The 22,002-nt window shown below is 38.6% G+C and overlaps 2 protein-coding genes across 3 annotated transcripts; one reads left to right on the top strand and one right to left on the bottom strand.

Moving 5' to 3' along the window:
- Nucleotides 1-1,209: 1,209 nt before the first annotated feature.
- On the bottom strand, nt 1,210-3,221 carry LOC145491288 (uncharacterized). Its single transcript, XM_081470456.1, has one exon. It carries the CDS (start codon nt 2,347-2,349, stop codon nt 1,213-1,215), a length of 1,137 nt encoding a protein of 378 aa, XP_081326582.1. The 5' UTR covers nt 2,350-3,221; the 3' UTR covers nt 1,210-1,212.
- Nucleotides 3,222-8,259: 5,038 nt separating this feature from the next.
- On the top strand, nt 8,260-21,764 carry LOC145489908 (uncharacterized). 2 transcript variants are annotated; one of them, XM_081468987.1, is made up of 4 exons: nt 8,260-9,352; nt 14,853-15,230; nt 16,419-16,961; nt 17,702-21,764. In XM_081468987.1, exons 2-4 carry the CDS (start codon nt 14,867-14,869, stop codon nt 18,727-18,729), a joined length of 1,935 nt encoding a protein of 644 aa, XP_081325113.1. In that variant the 5' UTR covers nt 8,260-9,352; nt 14,853-14,866; the 3' UTR covers nt 18,730-21,764. The 2 variants fall into 2 exon arrangements, with proteins under 2 accessions (XP_081325113.1, XP_081325114.1); XM_081468988.1 differs by lacking the exon at nt 8,260-9,352 and having other exon boundaries at nt 13,439-15,230.
- The last annotated feature ends 238 nt before the right edge of the window (nt 21,765-22,002 follow it).

Below are 22,002 nucleotides of genomic sequence, written 5' to 3'. Positions count from 1 at the left end.
TTTAGTGTCCGACTAACTTCCTTTCAAACAATGCTTTGTTCAGCATCTTGAATAAAAATTTCGCATCGACAGTGACGCCAATCGTTTCCTCGAGATCATTAAGAGGTCGCTTGAAATAGACACACAAACGATGCCCCGAATTTTCCGTCAGCGATTACTCAAGAATTTTTTCCGCTCTCATTTGTAACGATTGACCTTACACGGCAGATTAACATATTGAGACAAGGAAAAATAATAGCTCCTAAATAAACATTTGAAGTAATATTTCTTATGTTTAGAGGGTTCTCGTATTTACCATGAATAAATCTAGCCGCACAATAATTGCAGAATTGCATTGAATCGAAGAAAAATATCTAAACATATCGCGAGTGCAGGCGGAAGATTTCTAATTTTGTATCAAGTTCAAATTCATGAACATTTTCATAATTTTTTTTTCAAAAATTTTAGTGGACCTTCAAATTTCCTCGGTCGACTACGGTGTTTTTTTTATATTATTATTATTTCAGTTTCGTATGACGCTCTCGAAATTCGCTTCTAAGGTTGTCTTATGAAATGTTTACAGAAAAAATGGAATAATTGAAACCTTACAATTGTCGCGTCGCCGTACATTATTTCCTCGCAGTGCTTTTGCAAGCCTACATTTTTTTATGCGTCGCCCAAAATTGTATAAGAAGCTTAAGGAAATTGTTTTGTCGTTGCAAAGTGGAATAAACGTCTCGCTCCTATCCGTGGTTGAGTAGCATTCAAGAGTTCTGTCAGGCAGATATGTTCACACCCGACAAGATTTGACTATTTTAAGCAAATGTCCGTTGTTTTGCAATGCGTTTTGTTTGATACAATATACCTATGAAGAAAAGTTTTTCTAATATTAGTCCTGAGAAATTGTTTAACACGTACTTCCTTCCTTAATAAAAACATCCTTGTTTCCACATCTTGCATTCCGATAAATCCCTGAAAACAAATCCGGTCAATTTGACAGCTTGCAAGAGCTAACCAGTACTAAAAGCGAGCTAGAACTCTCGCTCGCCAAAACACTCAGTTCTTTGCCATGATTTTTTAATAAACCTCTCTCTCCTGCGATCAAATTCAACCACCTTGATCTTTAATTCCAAGTTTGACCCATGCTCCGAGCCGTAATCTCTTTGCAAACTTTGAAGGCATTTATTTTGTTTCGTTTCTTTCGTGTTCCAATCTTGTTTTCCGCCGTGCAGATCACTTCGGCCTGGAACTCTGCGCTTCAGATCGCCGCCTATCGGTAGGCTTGTGTTTCACCGGGCTACTCGCTCCGGATTCGCTGTAGAACTGGTCGGACCAGCTCACAACGCTGGCTGCCCTGCTAGTTCGCTCCCGATCATGACCTGACATGCGATCGTCGGCGTCATTGTTAAATATATCTGCTGACGTTTCCCGTATTGGCGACAGCGCTCTGCGTCCAGCTACAGGCGACTTGGAGCTTCGACGCGAGCCTCGGTAGCTCGAGCCTGAGGGAGTCAAAGACTGAGGATTTCCCGTGCTCATCGCATCGCGGTTTTTTCCTATGACTAGATTTGCTACCTTGTAGTTTGCCTGATGGCTGAGACTAGATGTATTACTTAGACGTCTGTCGCTACCGACGCGACGGTCGGGGGATTGCCGACTTGAATTTGAAGCCGAGTCCACGGACGCTTCGGATCTCGATGGCCTGGATGTTCTCGGACTCAGAGATTTCAAACCCTGGATATTATTGTCTTTATTCATAGCTAGTCGCTTGGCGGCCATCGCTGTAACCGGCGTAAGGACTTTCACAGTGAGAATAAGTCTCCTTGTCATCTGCATTAAGGCGCTAACATCTTGAATGGTCATAGTCCGTACGTCCACTTTGTTCACTTTAATAATCTCATCACCAACACGCAAAAGTTCAAAAACATCCACGTCTGTTCCTAAAACAACACGAGACACAAAAATTCCCTGCTCACGTTCCCATCCATCGCCCTGGCGAATATAAAATCCAAGAGTCTCACCCGGCTTACGCCGCAACTCAATCGTGCGTTGCAGAAACGTTCCGTTTTTCGAGCACGCCTCGCGAACACCTAGCACGTGCCTGAAAGAGCCTTGAATGATCTTTATAGGCAGAGGTGGGCACGGGTCGCCTTTAGTATCTGGCTCTGTTATATCGGTTGCTTTCCTAATCGCAAAAAATTCATCCTCTTTTTCGGCAAGTCTCATTTTCTCGAAGTCTTCCTGTGAAACGCTACTAAAGCGTCGCAGCTGTTCCACGATTTCTTCATCACCCGACTTGGTCACCGAAGAAAAAGCCCTTCCGTTCGGCGACGATGGCTTCTTCCTTGCGTCTTCTTGACGTACAGCCATGTTATTTCTACGCAGTGTTTGCTACGCGTCTATCCGAGCCGCCATATTGCTTGAATTCAAAATGAAAAGTTTGCATGCAATTATGGAATATTGTGGTTGGAACCAATCAGCGCCGCTCATCCAAGACAGGTGTGCGCCGTCACATAAAAACAATACACAGAGCTGGTTGCCAGTCAATTTTTTCTTAGGCCGCAGAAAACAATTAACTGCGCGAATATTTTGGTGTGAAAACCAATGGAAAAATCCTTTTTGAGGAGATTTCACTGCGCGAAGTATAAACAAGTAGCGACTTGAGATCGCAAACTGTTCAGCGAGCCATGAATTCCCGCAATTTACTGCCATCGAATGTGATAGCTGTTACGCAGCGCCTAAAAGCAATACTATAACATGTAGTCTTAATTTTTTGCGGCTGATAGATCCGATGAAGGCGACGCAAAATTTCTCTAGAACGTTGATAATTTGATTGTGTAGTGTTAAAGTGACGAGAATAGAAACGACAACATTATGGGGCTTTCGACAGAATGAATATTTACCGCTTATTTTGAAAAGAACCTTCCAACGCTTATTTCATCCTTGCCAAATAGAAAGTTTTATCTGTTGGTCAAACTGAATTTTTTTTCGTTGCCAATTTTCAACTTACAATAGTAAATCTTTTTTTTTTTTCTATCTTCGCGATTTTTATCCCGAGTTATTAATGTCGCTATATCCAGGCTACCAGACACGTCAAATAGCAAAATCTTTTCAAGGTATTTTAAAAGCAGAATATGGTTTGTTATGTGGTGAGCTTAGCACTCAAAATAAAAATTCGATATCATTGCGATATATTTTTTTTAACATTAAGGTTTGACATTACAAGTTTATTTCTGTCCGAAAATGCTCCAAATTTGTCACTTCAACGATGTAAACAAGCTTCCGAATCGTTCATTTTCAAACTGGTCATCGTTAAAGTGTGTTTACAACGTTTTAAGATTAACTCTAGTGCTTTGTTTGACAAGCCACAATGAAAACGCGCGTTCCGGATGACGTCAGAGGATTATTTTTAGCTTGTCTTCCGGTCGGAAAACGTGTTCTGTGGCGATTGTAAAACCAATTTAGGTACAAATGACGTCAAAGTTTCGTGTTCGATGAAAGTTTACAGCTTAAGTTGTCTTTATCGTGGATGGCCTTTGTCTAGCTTTTAAGCTGTACAAATTTTTAAACTCTAATTACCGCTATTTTAACGCGGAGATATTTCAACAGACAAGAACGCAATGCTGTTTTCAAAAAAAAAAACAAATAAAGTATGGAATGCATTTATTTTAGTATGATATATTTTTGAAATTTCCGTTGAAAAGACAAAATAATGCGTTTTTTTATTAATCTGCTTGTGCTTAAGGCTACATCAGTACTAATTTGATATCAACACGTGATTTTGTTCTAAAAATGTTCCTTCTAAAATAGCCTGGGCTTAAAAATAACTAATCGTTGTTTTTGAAGCTGGGACAGAAGATGAAAGTAATTCAAACAATCCATTTTTCAGCGAATAAATTGACCGCCATCGGTTTCAAGTTATGTTTTTTCGACACCTGGCCAAGGCTTTTCAAAAACTTAGACAGGATTTTTTTTTTCACTTAATCTTTCGCTGGAACCAGTCATTAAGTGCTTTTATCTAATTGAAGTCCTGGTATAAATAGGCCGCAGCCCTATCTCTCAAAATACGAGGTTCTCTGATGCTGAAGTCATATATAGACTCCCACATCCCGCGTCCCGCGTCCTGCATCCCGCTTTCCGCCTAGTAATTTTGCTTCTAAAGCGAGGCGGGTTTCGACTGTAAACCCAAGATTAAGAGATGGCAACGAAACACTCTGAAAGGCTGGACTATACTCAGCGTTTCGCTGTGATTTCGTTTTAGAATTTCGTGGCCTGTTATACCGGCTGAGTTAGTGAGTAGAGTGTGTGAATCTCTATTAATGTGGTTAGTATACACTTAGTTCATTAATGCAGCCGCAATGCGGTAGATGCTGGATCGATGTGACTGTCGGTCCAGCAGCTATTTTACATGTGATGCTATGCATAAAACAAGTTTATCTGTTTCTAAATCAAATGCTGTTCTGGGCTACTTTTAGGCTAAATTTTCCTTATTTGGTGGTAAAATGCAATACCTCAAACATTTCGAATTCAATCCCTCGGCTTATTTTCGGGGATAGTTTCTCGGAGGATTGTAGAGGAGTGTTGTTTTAGCACTTATCAGCACTTATCAGTGTCTCTAATTTCTGCGCATAGAATGTTGCCTGAAAAATGCGTTGAGCTTATAATTGCATAGGCTTTAGCGTTTGCATTGTTTTAGCAGCGGCATCGAGACTGCGTTTTTATTCGATTATAAGAAAGAATTCTGTGAAAAACGATCGAAGAAATCAACCATACTTGGATTTGTTTGCACTTGATAAGTAATCACCTTGAAAACTTTGACGCTTGAGAATAGTTCAGAGAGACTCTTTCTGAGGACAATTGAAACTGACCTGACAATTAGAAAAATGCAAGTTCATTTTGAAGCGCAATACTCCCTACAAACCCTTTGCTGAGGCATCACGTATAATCGGTCGCGCGTGTATGTCGCGCGTGAAGTTTCTTTACTTCTGCCCATGATCTAACTAAAGCCGGGAACGTGACACCAAATGATTCGTGCTGGTGACTTAGCTTTGCGCGACGAAGCATTGCTCTAAGTCGCATTTCGAAAGTTCATCGTCTTTCTTACCTGTGAGTTTACCGCAGTAGTGGTTATAATACACAAACATTTTTCTACGAGGCGGCTTGCTCCAGTCTCTTGCAAATTTAAACAGAATATTCGTTATTTTACTCCAGAAGAAGCCAGCCTCAACCAATAGTCTGTCAGTGTGTCAGCAATGGAACATACGCAATACTGAATGACTCCCATGCGGCTGACAAGTAGGGTTGCAGGTTGCAAAATTTGGATCTGCACGTCATGAGTGATATCAAGCTTGTATCGTCGTTAAACTTCACTGGCAGTATATATATTTTTTTTACAAAATAAAATATTTATACTCCTTGATGGACCTTGATGACGTCGATGAAGGTAAAGTTTGTTCATTCATTAAATTGTACATGTAAAAGCTACTTATTTTTAGATTCCATTAAGCTAACTTATCGCTGCTTTTTTAACGCACCTTGTCACTCTTTTGTAGACCTTCGCATCGCAGAGGTCTTTTCAGAATCTGTCTATCGATATTCTGATTCTCAACATGATGAAAAGGGAGACGAACGTAAGTGGGACTTTCTTAAGGTAACTTCGTTTTAAAGATTGTTCAGAGCAAACCGATCTTCACGCCTCCAATTCAGAGATTCTTGATGTTAGGCCCTATGCAAACGGGAAATATTTGGCGACCAAACACGATCAAACATTTTTTGGTGACCAAACATTTTCCCGTTTGGACACCTTGTTTGATCGTGTTCAATCATACTTGACAAAATTTGAACGACGTCAAACATGTGATCAAACGTTGTATGACATTTCATTCGTTCAAACATGTTTGATACCGTTTGGCCACTCTGTGCAGCATCAACATGTTAAGTCACCAAACAACGTTTGATCGTGTTTTGGTCGCCAAACATTTTCCGTTTGGACAGGACTTAATACAGCGTTAAGAGACGCACAGTTCACCCTTAAATGCAATGATTCTTTCAGTTGACGGAACGTCAGCCCATTTTGAAGGATGCATGTTAGGCAAGACGGTCACCTGCCTGAAGAGAGAAGTAGGTTCAATCTTGTTCAAAAGTTACACCTTAGTTGGAGAGTCCACAACACCCGCCATGTCGGCAGTCGTGACGGACAGTTCACTTCTTGAGAATTTCCACTTCAGTGGAGGAAGGAGAGAGCATGAAAATGCCAGAGTCGTGGATGAATTTTCGTTTATATGTAGGGAATGGAGGCATGTGGGAATGGACCTTTTCGGTGATGCGGCCGCCACTTTGAATTCTACTGTTTCAAATAGCTATTATGAGATGCCCAGCAAATACATACTAAGTTACCTCCTGAGCATCCCATAATAGCTATTTGAAACAACAGAATTCAAAATGGCCGCTGTACGTCTCGCCCAAAAGGTCCATTGGTATGGCGTGGAATGAAGATCAACCTCATACGTTTGATTTAAAGTAAGGACAACATCGTCTTTGTGTGGCTGATCAGTGGTGTAAGGAGTGCAAAAAAGGTGAGGTTGGTATGAGCTCTCAGTCACAGTATGAATTACTTAAAGGAAATACGTCACGGATTGCCCATCTTGAAAAGTTTGGGCCTAATTTTTTTAAAGTTTGTAATCCGTGTTAATCTTCTCCATCCTCTACCATTCTCGTTTCTTTATGGTTTATTATTATTCTATCTTAAAAAGGAAACAACATTTTTCATTTTACAAAACATGTTTCGACATTTCTATGTCATCTTCAGTTGCAAATGTTCGACGGCATTACAGCCAGCACATGTGAATTTATAAACGACACGTGAACAAAGACTCTGCGGCACGGAATCTTTCACGCTGAACATATTTCTAACCTTGAAGGTAGAAAAAACTGACTTAATGTCTAGATCAGTTTTGTAATAACGTTTAAGCAGTTGTCTTAATTTTATCTGCGCAGCTTTAGAAAAACGGCGTAATTCTATAACGAAATCATGTATACAGTGAAAATTTAAATGTGCAACCGACGAACATTTGCAACTGAAGATGACGTAGGAATGTCGAAACATATGTTTCGTAAAATGAAAAATGTTGTTTCCTTTTTTAAAATTGCTGTTAGTCTGCTGTTTTTACGACCGTTTGGTAGCATTTTATCGTATTCAACTATTATTTTCAGTTTTCCTTTAATATAAAGGTAATTTTGTACTTGGCTAAGACAACTCAGAATACCGTGACTGAGCTCCTTTTATAGGGTTTCACTTGGAATAAGGCCTATAAGTGGATAAACTCTTTTACTCTTCATCCGCTCTTGACCTCGTTCAATGAACATACATACCGAGATTGTCGGTTAAACTCGTATTCAGAAAGTTCGGACTTCTTTTCCGACTGGCTTGGATCACCCATTGTATCTTTTTCATTGTTTCTTTATATGCATTATCATTTCTTTTCGTATACATTGAACTTTGCGTAGGTTATTTGCTATCTGGGGCTTATTGGCCAACTTTTACCGACATTGGCTGCAGATTGACCGTGTGACTGTTCTGTGTTCTCACGCTAGAATTTTGTAATGAAAAAGCGGTTGAAATCAACTGCATTGGGCTTGCATAGAACCATATACGCAAAACAGGATCGTTAGAACGAAAGAAGCGAAAAGTCTGAGAGTAAGTCTTCCTCAGCGAGTGAGGAAACCAGAATGGCCAGTTTTGAGTGTGTTTTGCGAAAAAAAGTAGGCGTCTAAGATAATTGATTCCGTGGAAGTATAACGGCTAAATGGGACTCATGAGTTGCGCATGTGCTAGCTTGATCTCGAGTTTCATAACGTGGCAGACGATTCCAATCTCATGTGTGAAATTCAAGATGGCGTCGACAAGTAGAGACTAGGCATTGAATGTATCTTGGCCAGTTGAGCTACTTAGTGCATCTTGACCACCAAATCATAATATTCAAATCTAAGACTGCTAGGGTTTTTTTTCACTTTGATTTGATTTTCTTCAACCCATTTTCATTAAATGAGCCAAAATCTATATAGTTTGTTCCGGTCAATAGCGGAATATGATTGTCAGGTGACAAAGAGGGATTCTTATGGTGATCGAAGGAAAGTGGAGAAAATATTATTATAAGAATAATACTACACTAATGCAGGCGTTATTTGCCATTTTTCGCGCGGCTATTTCAAAAGACCATTTTTAAAGGCAGAATAGTAGGGCTTATTTGAGTTATGGGCCCACTAACTGATCTTTTTAAACCGTTGCCAGGGAAAATTTATTCTCATATAACCTTGTCATTTTTGGTTATTTCAGAGTTATTTCAAGTGTTTTAACCTCATCATGATCAGTAACACTAGTGGTGACGTCATCAGGCAACGCTCATGGTCATGTGACTCATCAGTTCTGAAAAAAAGTAAAGGCTTCCAAGCATATTACGTTATCGGGATGTTTTCTCTTGATTTAATATTTTAATCTTTAATCTTTATTACGCTATGCATAGATTTTGTTTCATTTCTAAAAGGTCAGATTTTGAGAGAATTTCAAAATATTGGAAAATTCGTAACTTTCTGAAGAAAGGATGATTTTGTAAAAGAAATGCATAGCTATGTTTCCAACGTTGGCTTTAACTCGAAACTCGTCGAAAAAGGCTGACTTAAAGAAAGACCGCATTCCTTTAGCATTTAAAGAAACCCGAAGTGCCCGCGATATCTATCGGAAGTTACTCTATCAGCGCGTGCGCAGTTTAAACTACCAGCGGCTCGATAAGATCAAACGAAGCACACGAAAGCCACACAGAGATGGTTTTTCTTTTTCTTTTTCGTTTGTTTTTTTTTCTCTTAGTTTGTTTTTGATTGTACTTTCTTACTTTAAATTTTGTGAAACACCAACTAAAATCCTCAAAAATGTAGCCGAATTTGCCAGATGAATTTTTTAAATTTTCCTCGCTCGGGCTGACACAAGTGAAATTTCACCTCCTTAGCAACGCGCACGAGCGCGCGCATGAATCGGTTAATGGGTCCTCGAATGCTTAAAGCTAGTATATCATAAATTAAAAGTTAGTAAAGCTAGTATATCATAAATTAAGAGTTATATCATAAGTTAAGAGTGTATAATATTTGCTCAGATCAAAGCAGAAAGCTCTTAGAATGACAAAATTTGTGGGGATTTAGTACAGACTGCTAGTTTGCATTTATGATATCCCTTTTTGTAGCAACACAAGGCTGGTTGTCATGCAAAAGTGGAATGTTTGCATGCAAGTGTACGCATTGAACACGTAGCTAAAATTGTGAGCTACTTTGAAACGCCTTTTGAGAGATTCCACCCTCAGCATCAAAGGAAGTCTTCCCTGCGGTAAGTCGACACTGAATGTCCATTTTGAGATGTAGTTTTTTGAAAAAGTGTTTTGGTTAGTTGTAGTTGCACCCGTTAAAGGATTCAGTAACGCAATTTTTGTTTCAAGATTGCCCTTATCGATTACTTTAAATGTTTTCCCAATTGTTTCAATATCAATGTATCATTCTGTTGGAAAGGTGTCACTAACTCAAAGTAGTCTCAAACATACTTTGTTTTCAGTACCTACTTGAAAGTGTTAAGAAGCTAATTCCTCTGATGTAAACCGAATTTCACGATTTTTACCGCCATATAGATAAGAAACTTTTCACTCTTGTCTTCTTCGCAGCCTAAAGTTTTTTTAAGCACGTTTAAAAGTCGGTTAAGGTTTATTACTTAAGCTGTTCTGATCAACGAACTCTGTGTAACGTATTGAAAATAATGTCGGAAATTTTAAACTTCGCATCTTTGATTGTAATACTATCTATCTACTATCTATCTGATATCGCAACTCACAAAGGAACGAGCTAAAAATACTAGTCGATTAATTCAGTGGAGAACATGTAGGGAAGAAATAAGCTTGCGGTTGGCAAGAGTCAATGAAAGTAAATCATGAAGTGATTAAATCTTTGGCACTAAACTGTGAAGGAAATTCAATTGTCGTAGCTTTCAGCTCTAGCTAAAAGTTCATGCTCACAGAGTTACGGAGTGAAAATTCAATGCTATTATTAGTATGGGAACTTTGTAGTGCTGGAAGGTTTGTGACTTTATTTTATGTTATGTGGCGCCTAAATGGTTTAATTTCGATCAATGTTTCCGTCAATTTCTATGATTTACCCCGAGGAGAAAACGAATCTGGGGCCTAAAACGAGTTGAAATGGGTTGCGATCAAGCTTACAAGCATCAGTTGTGTGGCAAGGAATGACTTTAACACCGCTAAAGCTTCTAGTTTAGGTTAATGCAAAAAATGCAAGTGCTTTACATTGGCGATACGGGAAAATGACCGGAGTTCGCTTGCGCAAACATTTGAGTGACGTGTCTCCAATCTTCCTTGAACGATGATTGTTTATGGTGTTATTGTTAATACTAGTTGGTACCATATAGGTTAACTACTTATTAACCGATAGTGAGGTCTTCATGGGTAACTCACAAACTGAGACCTTGGCCTTGACGTTGAAAATCTCGAACCTCAACCTCGGCCTTGCCTTATTGACCGAGCGAGGTCAATACGGCAAGGCCGAACGTTCGAGGTTAATAAGTTGTTTATTATATGGCTTTTTGCTCTGGTTTTGTGGGCCCGTAATCGGTCCGTGGGCATTACGGTAGGATAATGCCCTACAATTGGCGATCAGAGCGCGCGTTATATCGGCCACAAACACAAGCCATATAATAAATAGAGGATATTACACGGCGACGCGAAATATGAATTATATTTTCGAGTGGTATAAACAATATTTTACGAACGGGCGCAGCGAGTGAGTAAAAATATATTTTTGAACACGAGAAAATATAATTCACAGCTTCAAGCAACTGTATAATTTTCTTTTAATGATATAGACAAACTGACTGTTTGCGCGAATAACCGTGTAAAAGCGAGAAATGACGTCATCGATATCCTTCGTAGTTACGCCGAATATGGAAACTACACCACTCAGGTGTATTTTCGTATGAATTTTACGAGTGGTTTAATCTCCGGTAAAACACTCGTGTCTATACAATAAAGGACATTTGACGTCGCTTGATGTACTTGCTTGCCGTTTTGCGCTCACCACGACAATATCATCGAGGGGGCATCATAGTAGTCCTCTCTCCGGCGATGGATAGACTGTAATTTTAATTGTCTCGACAAGAAACATTTGAAACTCACAGGGTCCAAGTATGTCTTTACTGTTTCACTCCCAATAGGCTAAATTTGAACTTTTGAGTCCCTACAAGAAAATCTTGTGGGAGAAAATTCAAATGAAAACTAATGTATAATAAACTGTACTTTTAATTGTCGCGAAAAGAAACACACAAAACTCTCAGAGTCCAAGTGTGTCTGTTTAGGTTTTATTTTTCAACGTAGATGCAAACCTTGTGTGCAAAAATTCAAATGAAAACTATTGTGCAATAAACTGTAATTTTAATTGTCTCGACAAGACACACAAATCTCACAGGGCCCACAGGTAACTTTATCGTTTTACTCCTAATAGTCTGAACCTTTTGCCTGTTATGTCATTATTTTTTGGCGTCTGTTGATTAAATCCTTGGTTATGAAAATCAAATGAAAGCTACCGAGTAATAAACTGTAGATTTTAATCGTCTCGACAAGACACACAAAATTCACAGGGCCCAATTGTATCTTTATTGTTTTAATCCTAATAACCTGAACCTTGTGCCTGTTGAGGTATTATTATTTTTTACGTCTGTTGATTAAATCCTTGGTTATGAAAATCAAATGAAAAGTACCGAGTAATAAACTGTAAATTTGAATCGTCTCGTCAAGACACACACAATGCAGGGTCTCACTCAGTCCCAACAGTCGAAACCTCGTGCCTATTAAGGTTTCAATTTGCGAGTCAGTTGATTAAATCCTTGGTTATGAAAATTCACATGAAAACTACTGAGTAATAAACTGTAAATTTTAATCGTCTCGACAAGAAACATACGGAATCTCACAGTTCCAATAGTTTAAATCTCGTTTCTGTTAAGATTTCAATTTGTGATTCTGTTGATTAAAGCCGTGGTTGTGAAAATTCAAATAAACACTATTGTGCGATACTTAAATGCGGAATTGTTTATTTTGCTATACGAGTCGGTTCTAACTTCGAGTCTATGGATGACAAACCCGTGAGTAACAGGGTTCTATTTTTTTGCTTTTTCCTTTTTTTTTAGTTAAAAGATGGTATCACCTTTTAGAGCAGTGGATAGAATCCTGATGTGTAACCAGTCTTTTTGTTACTGTTTCTTTAATTTTTGTATTTAATTTAACTTTTTAAATTCATTGAAAAGTGGAGTTACAGTGGAAAATGTACGTTTTACGTTTCTTGTCCTGACAAAATTTTGAATTCAGCGAACCAACACCTTTATGATTTCCCTGCTTCAATATCAAAATTTACCACTGTAGGATTTTACATATTCAGGGCCAAGTTTTCCAAACTAGTGTATGCCAATGGCAACCACCCAGTCCACAAAGAATGTATAAAGTTCAGGTTTCTTTAGGATTCGTAATTCAACCGTCGGTAACTAATGACGATTTTGCTATTTTTTTTGTATCGAGCTGAGGGCGTAATGAGTCAGCGAATGATTTCGCAACAATTCTTAGCTCTTGTACAGAAGTTTTCCAATGCAAAAACGGGGGAAAATTGCAGTAGTCAAGCATGTTCCCAAAGGCACGCCTCCAGTCAAAGTCGTGTTCTTCTGTACTGACTAAGCTTATCAGAGATTGTGCTTTTAAATATAATTGAAAGCGCGACTATTGCTTTTTTTTGACAGAACAAAACGATACAAAAAAAGAGACAATTAAAAGGTCGACTGAACAAAGACTAGATACCTGTTACGGAGAAATCAGTACGTACAAAAATTATCAAGAAGCTAATTTTGGTGAACATGGCTCCGAGGTTTGGGGGAATGAAACAAAAGAAATTATTCATCCCAAATTCTCGATATTGATGTCTTTCTATATAATTTCCCCAAGCCACGAAGCCATTATGTTTGAATTAATATGTCGATATTGGTTTATGCATTTCTTATAGCAACATCACCCTTAAGATCTCCGCTTTTAAGAGGTCATCCTGTCTCAGAGATTTCCCCACCTTCTAAGTTCTCATTTGCAGTTCGTTGGTGAAATTTGAAACTGGCTCTCCCAGACGCTCTGCTTACGGTCGCTTCTATAGTGTCGGGAATACGACGAGATCCTGCGTTATATTTTCCAGTACAATATTTTTTAGTCTTCAAGTTCATACTAAAATGCTCAGCCTACGGCGCACGAGATCAGTCACAAGAGGTGATCTATTTACTTTATTTGCTTTATTCATTTAACAATGTATTAAGTTTGGTTTAAAATCGAAAAATAACACATAAAAAGTTGACACTGGCTTTATTTAAAAGTTATGTTCAGGCGTTTCGTTTGCCACATTTTGTGCTGCTACAACCTTTTTCTACCAATGAAACTTCTTCCCTTGTGTTATATGAATAAAAGTTAATTTACAAATTAAAAGTACAAAAAGCGTGACAAAGGAGGTTCTCAATGAACTGCTTTTAATTTTCAGTTTCTATTCATGTAACTACAGGGACGTCGTTTCATTTCTCGTGTTAATCACTCGCTGCGAACATTTGCAAAATATTGTTTTTACCACTCGAAAATAAAATTCATATCTTCCCGCCGCCTTGTAATAACCCCATGTACTTTTTTGACTATTTGAGCCACTATAGTCCATTTATTTAGAGAAAAAGAATGCAGAATTGTTAAATTGTCAGCCATTTTAGAGTTCTAGGCATTTTTCCTTACTATCAAGTATATTTGAGTTGTTTCTAGAGCATCCTCAAGCAGATCTAGTCCTTTTAGCATTGGTAAAAAGCACAATGCTCGTTTTTACGAGCTTTATTGTCAGCTCCTAAAAGGGGATGGTTTCTATCACATTTCGGGCGCGAAATTCAAATTTGTACTCTTGCACTCGTGGAATGTTTTGCAGTCAGGCGTCCTGCGAACGTAACTTGCGTCACAGTCTCATGAAACTCAAATATAGCATTGACAAAATATGATCTAACCTGCTATAAACGTTTAAAAAAATATTAGCAAAAATGAAGCGCGTGTTTTATCAGTAACTGATTAGAATTTTTTTTCTTCCTCCTTTTTCCTTTTTTACAAATAAACTGTTGTTTGTAGGTTAGGAAGTCAGTCAGCCTGTAAAGATTATCTCAGATTTCAGATTTCAGATTTTTTATTAATTGACACTATTTACAGACATATTTCACTATCGCACACTATTACAAAAAATTCATTAATTAAAAATAAGGAAAATATAATAATAATAAAACCAAAACAAAATGTGCTCAGTGACCAAAGAAGCATATGCTATCGTGTTGGTCTTTGCCACGATGATCCTCCATCGATATGTTACTTTTAAAAACAAACTTTTAATACTGTTCATGCGACCAATGACAATGACAATTTCTTGCAATTGTGGTTCCTTGAAGCTTTTTGTTGAAGATCTAAACCCTGGTGTTATTAAATTAGGAAGTAAAAGGCTCTACAAAACTGGATCTTACTATTGTATTACGTAGTTTATTACTATCGGCCTGTCGAGACGCCTAATTATCTTTAATTCTTAAGCTGCTTACTTGTTACATATCATTGAATATCTTCGATCTAGTTTTCTTTATATTGTCATTGTTGTTGTTGTTGTTGTTGTTTATTTTTGCTGTTGCTGAAAATGTGCAGACTGCTTCTCGGCTGTTTACACCTAGATGCTTGACTGACAAATTGGCTACCAGGCCACACAACGTTATCGTTTAAAATGGCACTTATTATTGTTTTCAGGTTTATTTTACAGAATGATTGGCCATCGTCAGGCCCTGAAACTTCTTGTGGTCGTCACCTTTGCGTTTGCTGTAGTAACAATTGTAAGGAACATAGAATACGTCATACTGTTGCTAAGCAACCATGCTCCGCGAATTTTCACTCTACGAGAAGTCGAAGAAAAACCAATTTTCATTGGTAAGTCTTTCGACACTGGAGCATGCGCAGTCCCAACGTCTTTCATCAATGACAGCCAAGGTTGCAAAGTGCCAAATGTGGATCCTTACAATGACTACATCAAGAAGGCTCTTAATCCCGTGAGGTCAATATCATGCCGGGGTAGATTATATACTGAGTATCAAAACAACTTGTTTCGATTACTTGATGACGTCAATGAAGGTTTGTTGGATCGTTTCCTCCTTTGTAATTTTGAGAAAAGTAAAACTTCTCAATATACTAAAAGATCAAAATTTACTAAACGTGTACTTCAAACATACTTCATACTACTAAAACCGTACTTCAAACATACATCAGGGTACACTGAAAGTTATACTTCAAATATACTTCACAGTATACTAAAAGTATACTTGAAACATACTTCACAGTGTTTTAAAAGTATACTTTAAGCATACATCACAGTATACTAAACGTATACTTCAAACATACATCACAGTGTACTAAAAGTATACTTGAAACATACTTCACAGTATTTTAAAAGTATACTTTAAGCATACATCACAGTATACTAAACGTATACTTCAAACATACACCACAGTGTACTAAAAGTATACTTTAAACGTACTTCACTGCATTGTAAAAGTATACTTCAAACATACATCACAGTATACTAAACGTATACTTCAAACATACATCACAGTGTACTAAAAGTATACTTTAAACGTACTTCACTGCATTGTATAAGTATACTTCAAACATACATTACAGCATAGTGAAAGTGTACTTGAAACATACTTCACAGCATAATAAAGGTATACTTCAAACATACATCACTACATACTAAAAGTATACTTGAAACATACGTCACAGTATACTAAAAGTATACTTTAAACGTATTTCACTGCATAGTTAAAGTATACTCCAAACGCACATCACAGTGTACTAAAAGTATGCTTTAAACATACATCACAGTACATTAAAAGTATACTTCAAATATACATCAGTTATACTTTGCGGTATATGAAAAGTGTATTTCAAAGATACATCACAGCATACTAAAAGTATACTTCAAACATGCTTCACAGTACACGTAAAGTATATTTCAAACATACTTCAGAGCATACCAAAATTGCACCTCAAACATACATTTTCTGGTGGTAAAGTACACTTCAAACACACTTCATATTATCAAAGTTCGCTGGAAGTATATTTTAACACCTCCTAAATATCTACTTCAGACCTACTTTATTACATGAGAAATGTATAATTTCAAAATCCTTCAAAGTATACTTTTAAACAAATTTCAAAGGAAGTTTACGCGTTAATAAATTGCTTTCTAGAAGTTATCGGCTATTTACTTTAGATTGGATGGATCCATTTTCACACAATGTTGCAATTTCTCTTTTGCAGAGAATCAAGTCGCCGAGATCTTTGCAGAGCCCATTTATCGAATTTCTGATTATAATGTGACCCTTGGGGAAAAAAAATTTCTCAACCTAACGAACAGACAGACTAACCTAGATAGCGACTTCCTCAAAGTAACTGTTCGTCTGAAAGATGGCTCAAAGGAAACGTATTTCCACGCCTCAATTTTAGAGATACCCGAAGTTGCACAGCGCAAAGAAACGCACAGTTCACCCCTAAACATCATGATCTTGGCTTTAGACAGAACATCGGCAGCCCATTTTCAAAGGATGCTGCCTAAGACGTATGCTTTGTTAAAGGACGAACTAGATTCAGTCATGTTCAAGAGTTACTCTATTGTTGGACCTAACACAACCCCAGCTATGTCTGCTTTCTTGACTGGCAAGTCATTGTCGGAGAATTGCGAATTCAAGGAAGCGAGAAAAGGGGTAAAAAATTCCAGCTTCGTGGACGATTGGCCATTCATATTTAAGGATCTGAAACGCCTAGGAATTGCCACAATGTGGAGTGAAGATCAGCCAAACATTGGTAAGAACACATAAAACAATGCTATACTACTGCATCGAGGTGAAATAGTTGGTTTAGTTCTCATGGTCTGACTGAGTGGCTGACTGACTGACTGACTGACTGACTGACTGAGTGGCTGGCTGACTGTCTGCTTGCCTGACAGACTGACTGACTGACTGATTGAGTGGCTGACTGACCGACTGACTGAGTGGCTGACGGTCTGTCTGACTGACTCACTTAGTGGCTGGCTGACTGTCTGCTTGACTGACTGACTAACTGATTGAGTAGCCGATTGACCGACTGACTGAGTGGCTGACTGACTGACTGAGTGGCTGCCTGACTGTCTGACTGACTGACTGACTGGCTAATTGATTGATAGATTGAATGATTGAATGACCTGACCTCAAGCTGCGACAAATACGCTATGCAAAGGGCGTCTGACATACAACACAGCTAATCAAGCAAACTGCGCCATGGCGAAAGTGTTCTCCCGTACCCAATCACAAATATTGAGATTATTTTTCGTCGCATCGAAGAGTTTCCGAGATAGGATTGAATATAAAGTTTAAAAAACGTAACGTGGACTATTACTGATCAGTGTGCATATGATCTAGTTTGACGTCGATCTCATTAACATGAACAAGCGCTGTACAAAACAGACAAAAGGGGAAAGTCTACATTTGTTCTGAACAAGATTTGCACTTGTCGACCTGTCTGTCTGCTTCTTATCTTAGGCCAGATTGTTTTTCTTCCATTTTTAGGTGCATTTCATCTTCGCCTGAAGGGATTCAAAGATCAGCCAACAGACCATTATGGAAGGATACTATGGTACGAATGGCTGAGGACAACAAGAGAAGCAAGGCTTTGCTTAAACTCCCAACCACAATATGTGTTACAACTGAACTACCTGAAAAGCTTCATGAAATCCTATCCTGGAAAAAGAAAATTTGGTTTCGCATTTCTATCCGACTTGTGTCATCGATCAGCTAATCTTCTCCGCGCAGCCGATGATGGATTTACGGCCTTTTTTGAGTCACTAAAAAACGAGAGTCTCCTGAACGATACGATGTTTATCACAATGTCTGATCACGGTCCGACATACAAGGAAATACGCCATAGTCCTCAGGGGAAGTTGGAACACCGACTTCCCTTTCTTTCCTTGACTTTCCCCCCGTGGTTCAAACTCAATTATCCGAAACATGCAGCAGCCTTGGTGAAGAATTCACGGATAATCTCGTCACCTTTTGATCTTTACGCGACGATGAAACATTTGTTAACGTTCCCAGAAAAACGTTCAGTTGAAACGGCTGGAATAGGCGCAAGTCTTTTTGAGCCACTTCCTGATAACAGGACATGTGAAGATACGGGTATTTCAGACAATTACTGCCCGTGTTTAAGGTGGCAATCCATTGACATAACCCATCCTCACGTCCGTAAAGCTGTCAAGGCGGCAGTAATTCATATAAACCAACTTTTGTTGTCTCATCCCAAGACAGCCAATCTATGCCATCAGCTAGAGCTAAAAAGTATCTTTAAAGCTCATCAAAAGCTGCCAAGTCATGAGGCAGATATGAATTTTCTTTCAGGTCAAGAAAATGCCACTTGCAGCTATCAAATCAAGTTTCAAACGACACCTGGGGATGGTCTATTTGAAGCCCTACTACAGATGAACGCCACTGGGGATTTTAAGGTTTACAATGAAATCGATCGTGTTAGTATGTACGGTGATCAGCCGAAGTGTATTGTGAATCATGTACCGTCTGTGCGCCCATACTGCTTGTGTAAATAACTGGAAAACTAATGTTATATCGCACGTGGCTACTTTAACCCTCGGACACACAGGCAAATTCATACTTCTTCTTTAGTTCTTCGTTTCCTCAATAAGACACATGGAAGTATTTTGAATTTAGTTGGTAGCCTTGGTGGCGCTCCACAAGATGAAATGTTTAGTTGTTGAATATTACGTCTTACGAGGTCATTAAATCCGCCACGATAATGTATCCCCCATCTTGGACCTCTTTATTATTTTTTCTTAGTAAGTCAGAAAATAACGCAAATTGATAAAAATCAAAATTGATGATCGATCTCAAAACACACTCATTCTTCAATTCGCAGTCACATGACAAAACTGACCGCGAGTGATAACGAATAACCTCGAATGAGCACGTGCGACTACGAGTGACCATAAGTGACAATGAGGGTGGGGGGGAAGGGTAGGTAAGTAGGGAGGGATGAAGGAAACAAAAGATAATATAAACTTAGGTATCATCTCTATAGCCATCCGTTAATTAACTCGCAAAACCCATTTTATTGTTTTCTTCGCGTTGTTTTGTAAGCTGCTATGTAATTTTCCTTTAATCTGAATGTGCTGTTTAGTCGTCATTATTCAGCAATCATCATTGGCAGCTATAATGCTTGGACTTGACAACCATCAGAGACCTAAAATACTGGAACTGAATAGAAAAAAACGTGAATTAAATTAATTTTCACGTCAAAAGGAATCATTATCTTTAATCAATGGTGTGTCGATCTACCCAAGTTAGGTGGAGCGAAGGTGAGGTTTTGGGAATCTAACACCAAGTGGAAGCTTTGTCATTATAAGAACGTGCGAGAGTCAACTGGGCCACTTTGCCTAGGGCAGCTGTTCCCCCAGTAGGGGCGGCAGTTTAAACTGTACAGTCCAACCGAAACGACATGATAAAAGTATTCTTCAAAACAACTAAAAGTGAATACAACGCTCAAGTTGTTTTGACCTCTTTTCTAATAATCCTTAACTCGATTACTGTAGGTTTTAATATCTTAACGAGGAACATTACAAGAAATTTTGTGAAGAATAACACAACTGATTATCCCAGCCGGTGGCACTTCGCGAGGGAGTCGCCGGACAAACATGACGCCGTTTGGCGTCAAATATAAAGCTTAGAGGCGCTAACTGTTTCAAATTGTTCATACTGGATAATCTGTTACGTTTCTGCCATTTTAACAAATGTAATCCGGTCTTCAGTGAGAGAAGTGACCCGACCTCAGTGCCTTTTCTATTTACATGCATTTACGTTAAGACAATACAGCTTTTTCAGCCTCCTGAATACTGGTAAGTTAGTTCAAATTATAGAGGAAATATCAGTATACAAGGCGCCCGATCGAAGTTTATCACCGGATATTTTTGTTTTTGTAACCAGAGTTAACTAGGGGTGTTGCCGATTCCCTGAGATTACAAGCTAGTCCAACGAAGGTTCCCCCTTTTTGCTTTATCTGGTTTTCTCCCAGAACAATTAAGCTTTGTCCGCTTTAACCCTAGCTGGATTAAGGCATTTTGATATGCAAGTGTCTATCCAAGAATGTAAGGCTAGAACTACATAAAAAGAACAAGGCATTGAAATTAACTACTCGTTGTGTGGATGCAGACTGGATACCACGAAATCACTGTTACTTAGGAGACTCTGTAATCCTGTAAACATAGTTTGTCACCACACCACCTGAGCACAGCATGGAACCGGGAGTGCACTGGGTCAGAGGAGTATCATTTCCACTGACGTCACCTTCGTAGCACTTAGAGGATTCACTATGTAAGTTGTATCTTCCAGCTGCAACTTCATCACTCCGCATGAATCTGAGTAAAAACGCAATCAAAGAGCAGTTGGTAAACAACGGTGCTTAAAGGTTAATTTTATAAAATTCATCGGACGTCAGTCGCGTCTGTTTGTGTCTGTACGTGTTTGTCTCTGTCTATCTGGCTTGCAGGCTGTCTGCCTGGCTGTCTTTGTCTTTTTGTTTGCCTATCTGTTTGTCTGTCTGCCTGCCTGTCTCTCTGTCTATCTGACTTGTTGGCTGTTTGACTGGCTGTCTCTGTCATCTTGTTTGCCTGTCTGTCTGTTTGTCTGTATGTCTGTATGTATGTCTTCTTGTCAATCTGACTGGCTGTCTCTGTCTATGTGTCTGTCTGTCTGTCTGTCTGTCTGTATAATTTTGAGTTTACATTCGTTCCTTGTTTCCTTTTTCTGCTTTATTTCGTCTCGCGTTATTTGTGTTTATATTGTAACGCCCCAATTCCGCAATAAAAGACGGCGTTAAAACTGTTAATCAGAAATCTTCGAGACATACAGTTTAGCAACTCAACTGAGCACATGGTTAGATCACCACACGTCACGTGACTTAAGTTAGTAAAGGGGGTACCCATGGGAAATCGCCCAACGCTACACTATTGAGCAGCATTAAGTAATTCTGACACCACTTATTATTATAATTAGCGGCACTTCCTGGAGCTTCCTGGGGAAAAATACGGCAATTGCTAAGTAAATGAACAAGACTAAGGTATCAAGGCCGCATGCACCCGACTGTCCTACACCGTTGGTTATTTGTAAAAGAATCATGAGATATACAACTAGCATGCACTTTATCGACTTTATCTAACGATACTGATGACTGGTTTATACTTAACTGTAAAGAACCCAAATTATCAGGATACTCGAGATTGCCATTCTTCACCGCTTCTGGGAGAGTTGTACAACAATAACCAACAATAATCAGAAAAGATCATCGAAAATTAAACTTGTTCTTTTTCCTCCTATATGGATCAAAGACTTTGTCGTACCTTATCATGCCTAATTTCGCACATAACTGGACGCTCGCACTTTCGGAACATTACAGCTTTTCTTTGGAGCAAAGCTCAGAAAATTGAAAATATTCGCTGCCTCATAAACTAGTATGAACTTGTGAAGTAATTTGGTTTTTAAAACAACTGCATTGGATGAAGGGAGAAGACAAATTTTGTTTCCCCACTTATTTTGGATCTAATATACAAATCAAGCTCCATTGTCCCATTTCACCGACTCCTCAGTATATTGATGAGAAATACTCAAAGATGAATGTATCACTATACTCAAAGATGAATGTATCACTATACTCAAAGATGAATGTCAGAACTGGAGGAGGAAATGGTTAGGTCAAAACTAAAACATTACGTAAACTCTACAGCGATGATGCAAGACCCTTTTCTAATGTCAGTGTTAATCTTCTCTTCGTTCACTGATGCAATCTGTAATTAACAAAACTTGGGTTTGGT

Source organism: Orbicella franksi, chromosome 6 (genome assembly GCF_964199315.1).
Source record: "Orbicella franksi chromosome 6, jaOrbFran1.1, whole genome shotgun sequence".
In the NCBI taxonomy this organism is placed as follows: domain Eukaryota; kingdom Metazoa; phylum Cnidaria; class Anthozoa; order Scleractinia; family Merulinidae; genus Orbicella; species Orbicella franksi.
The sequence above is the reverse complement of the archived record's forward strand: the minus strand, read 5'-3'. Positions and strand labels throughout refer to the sequence as shown.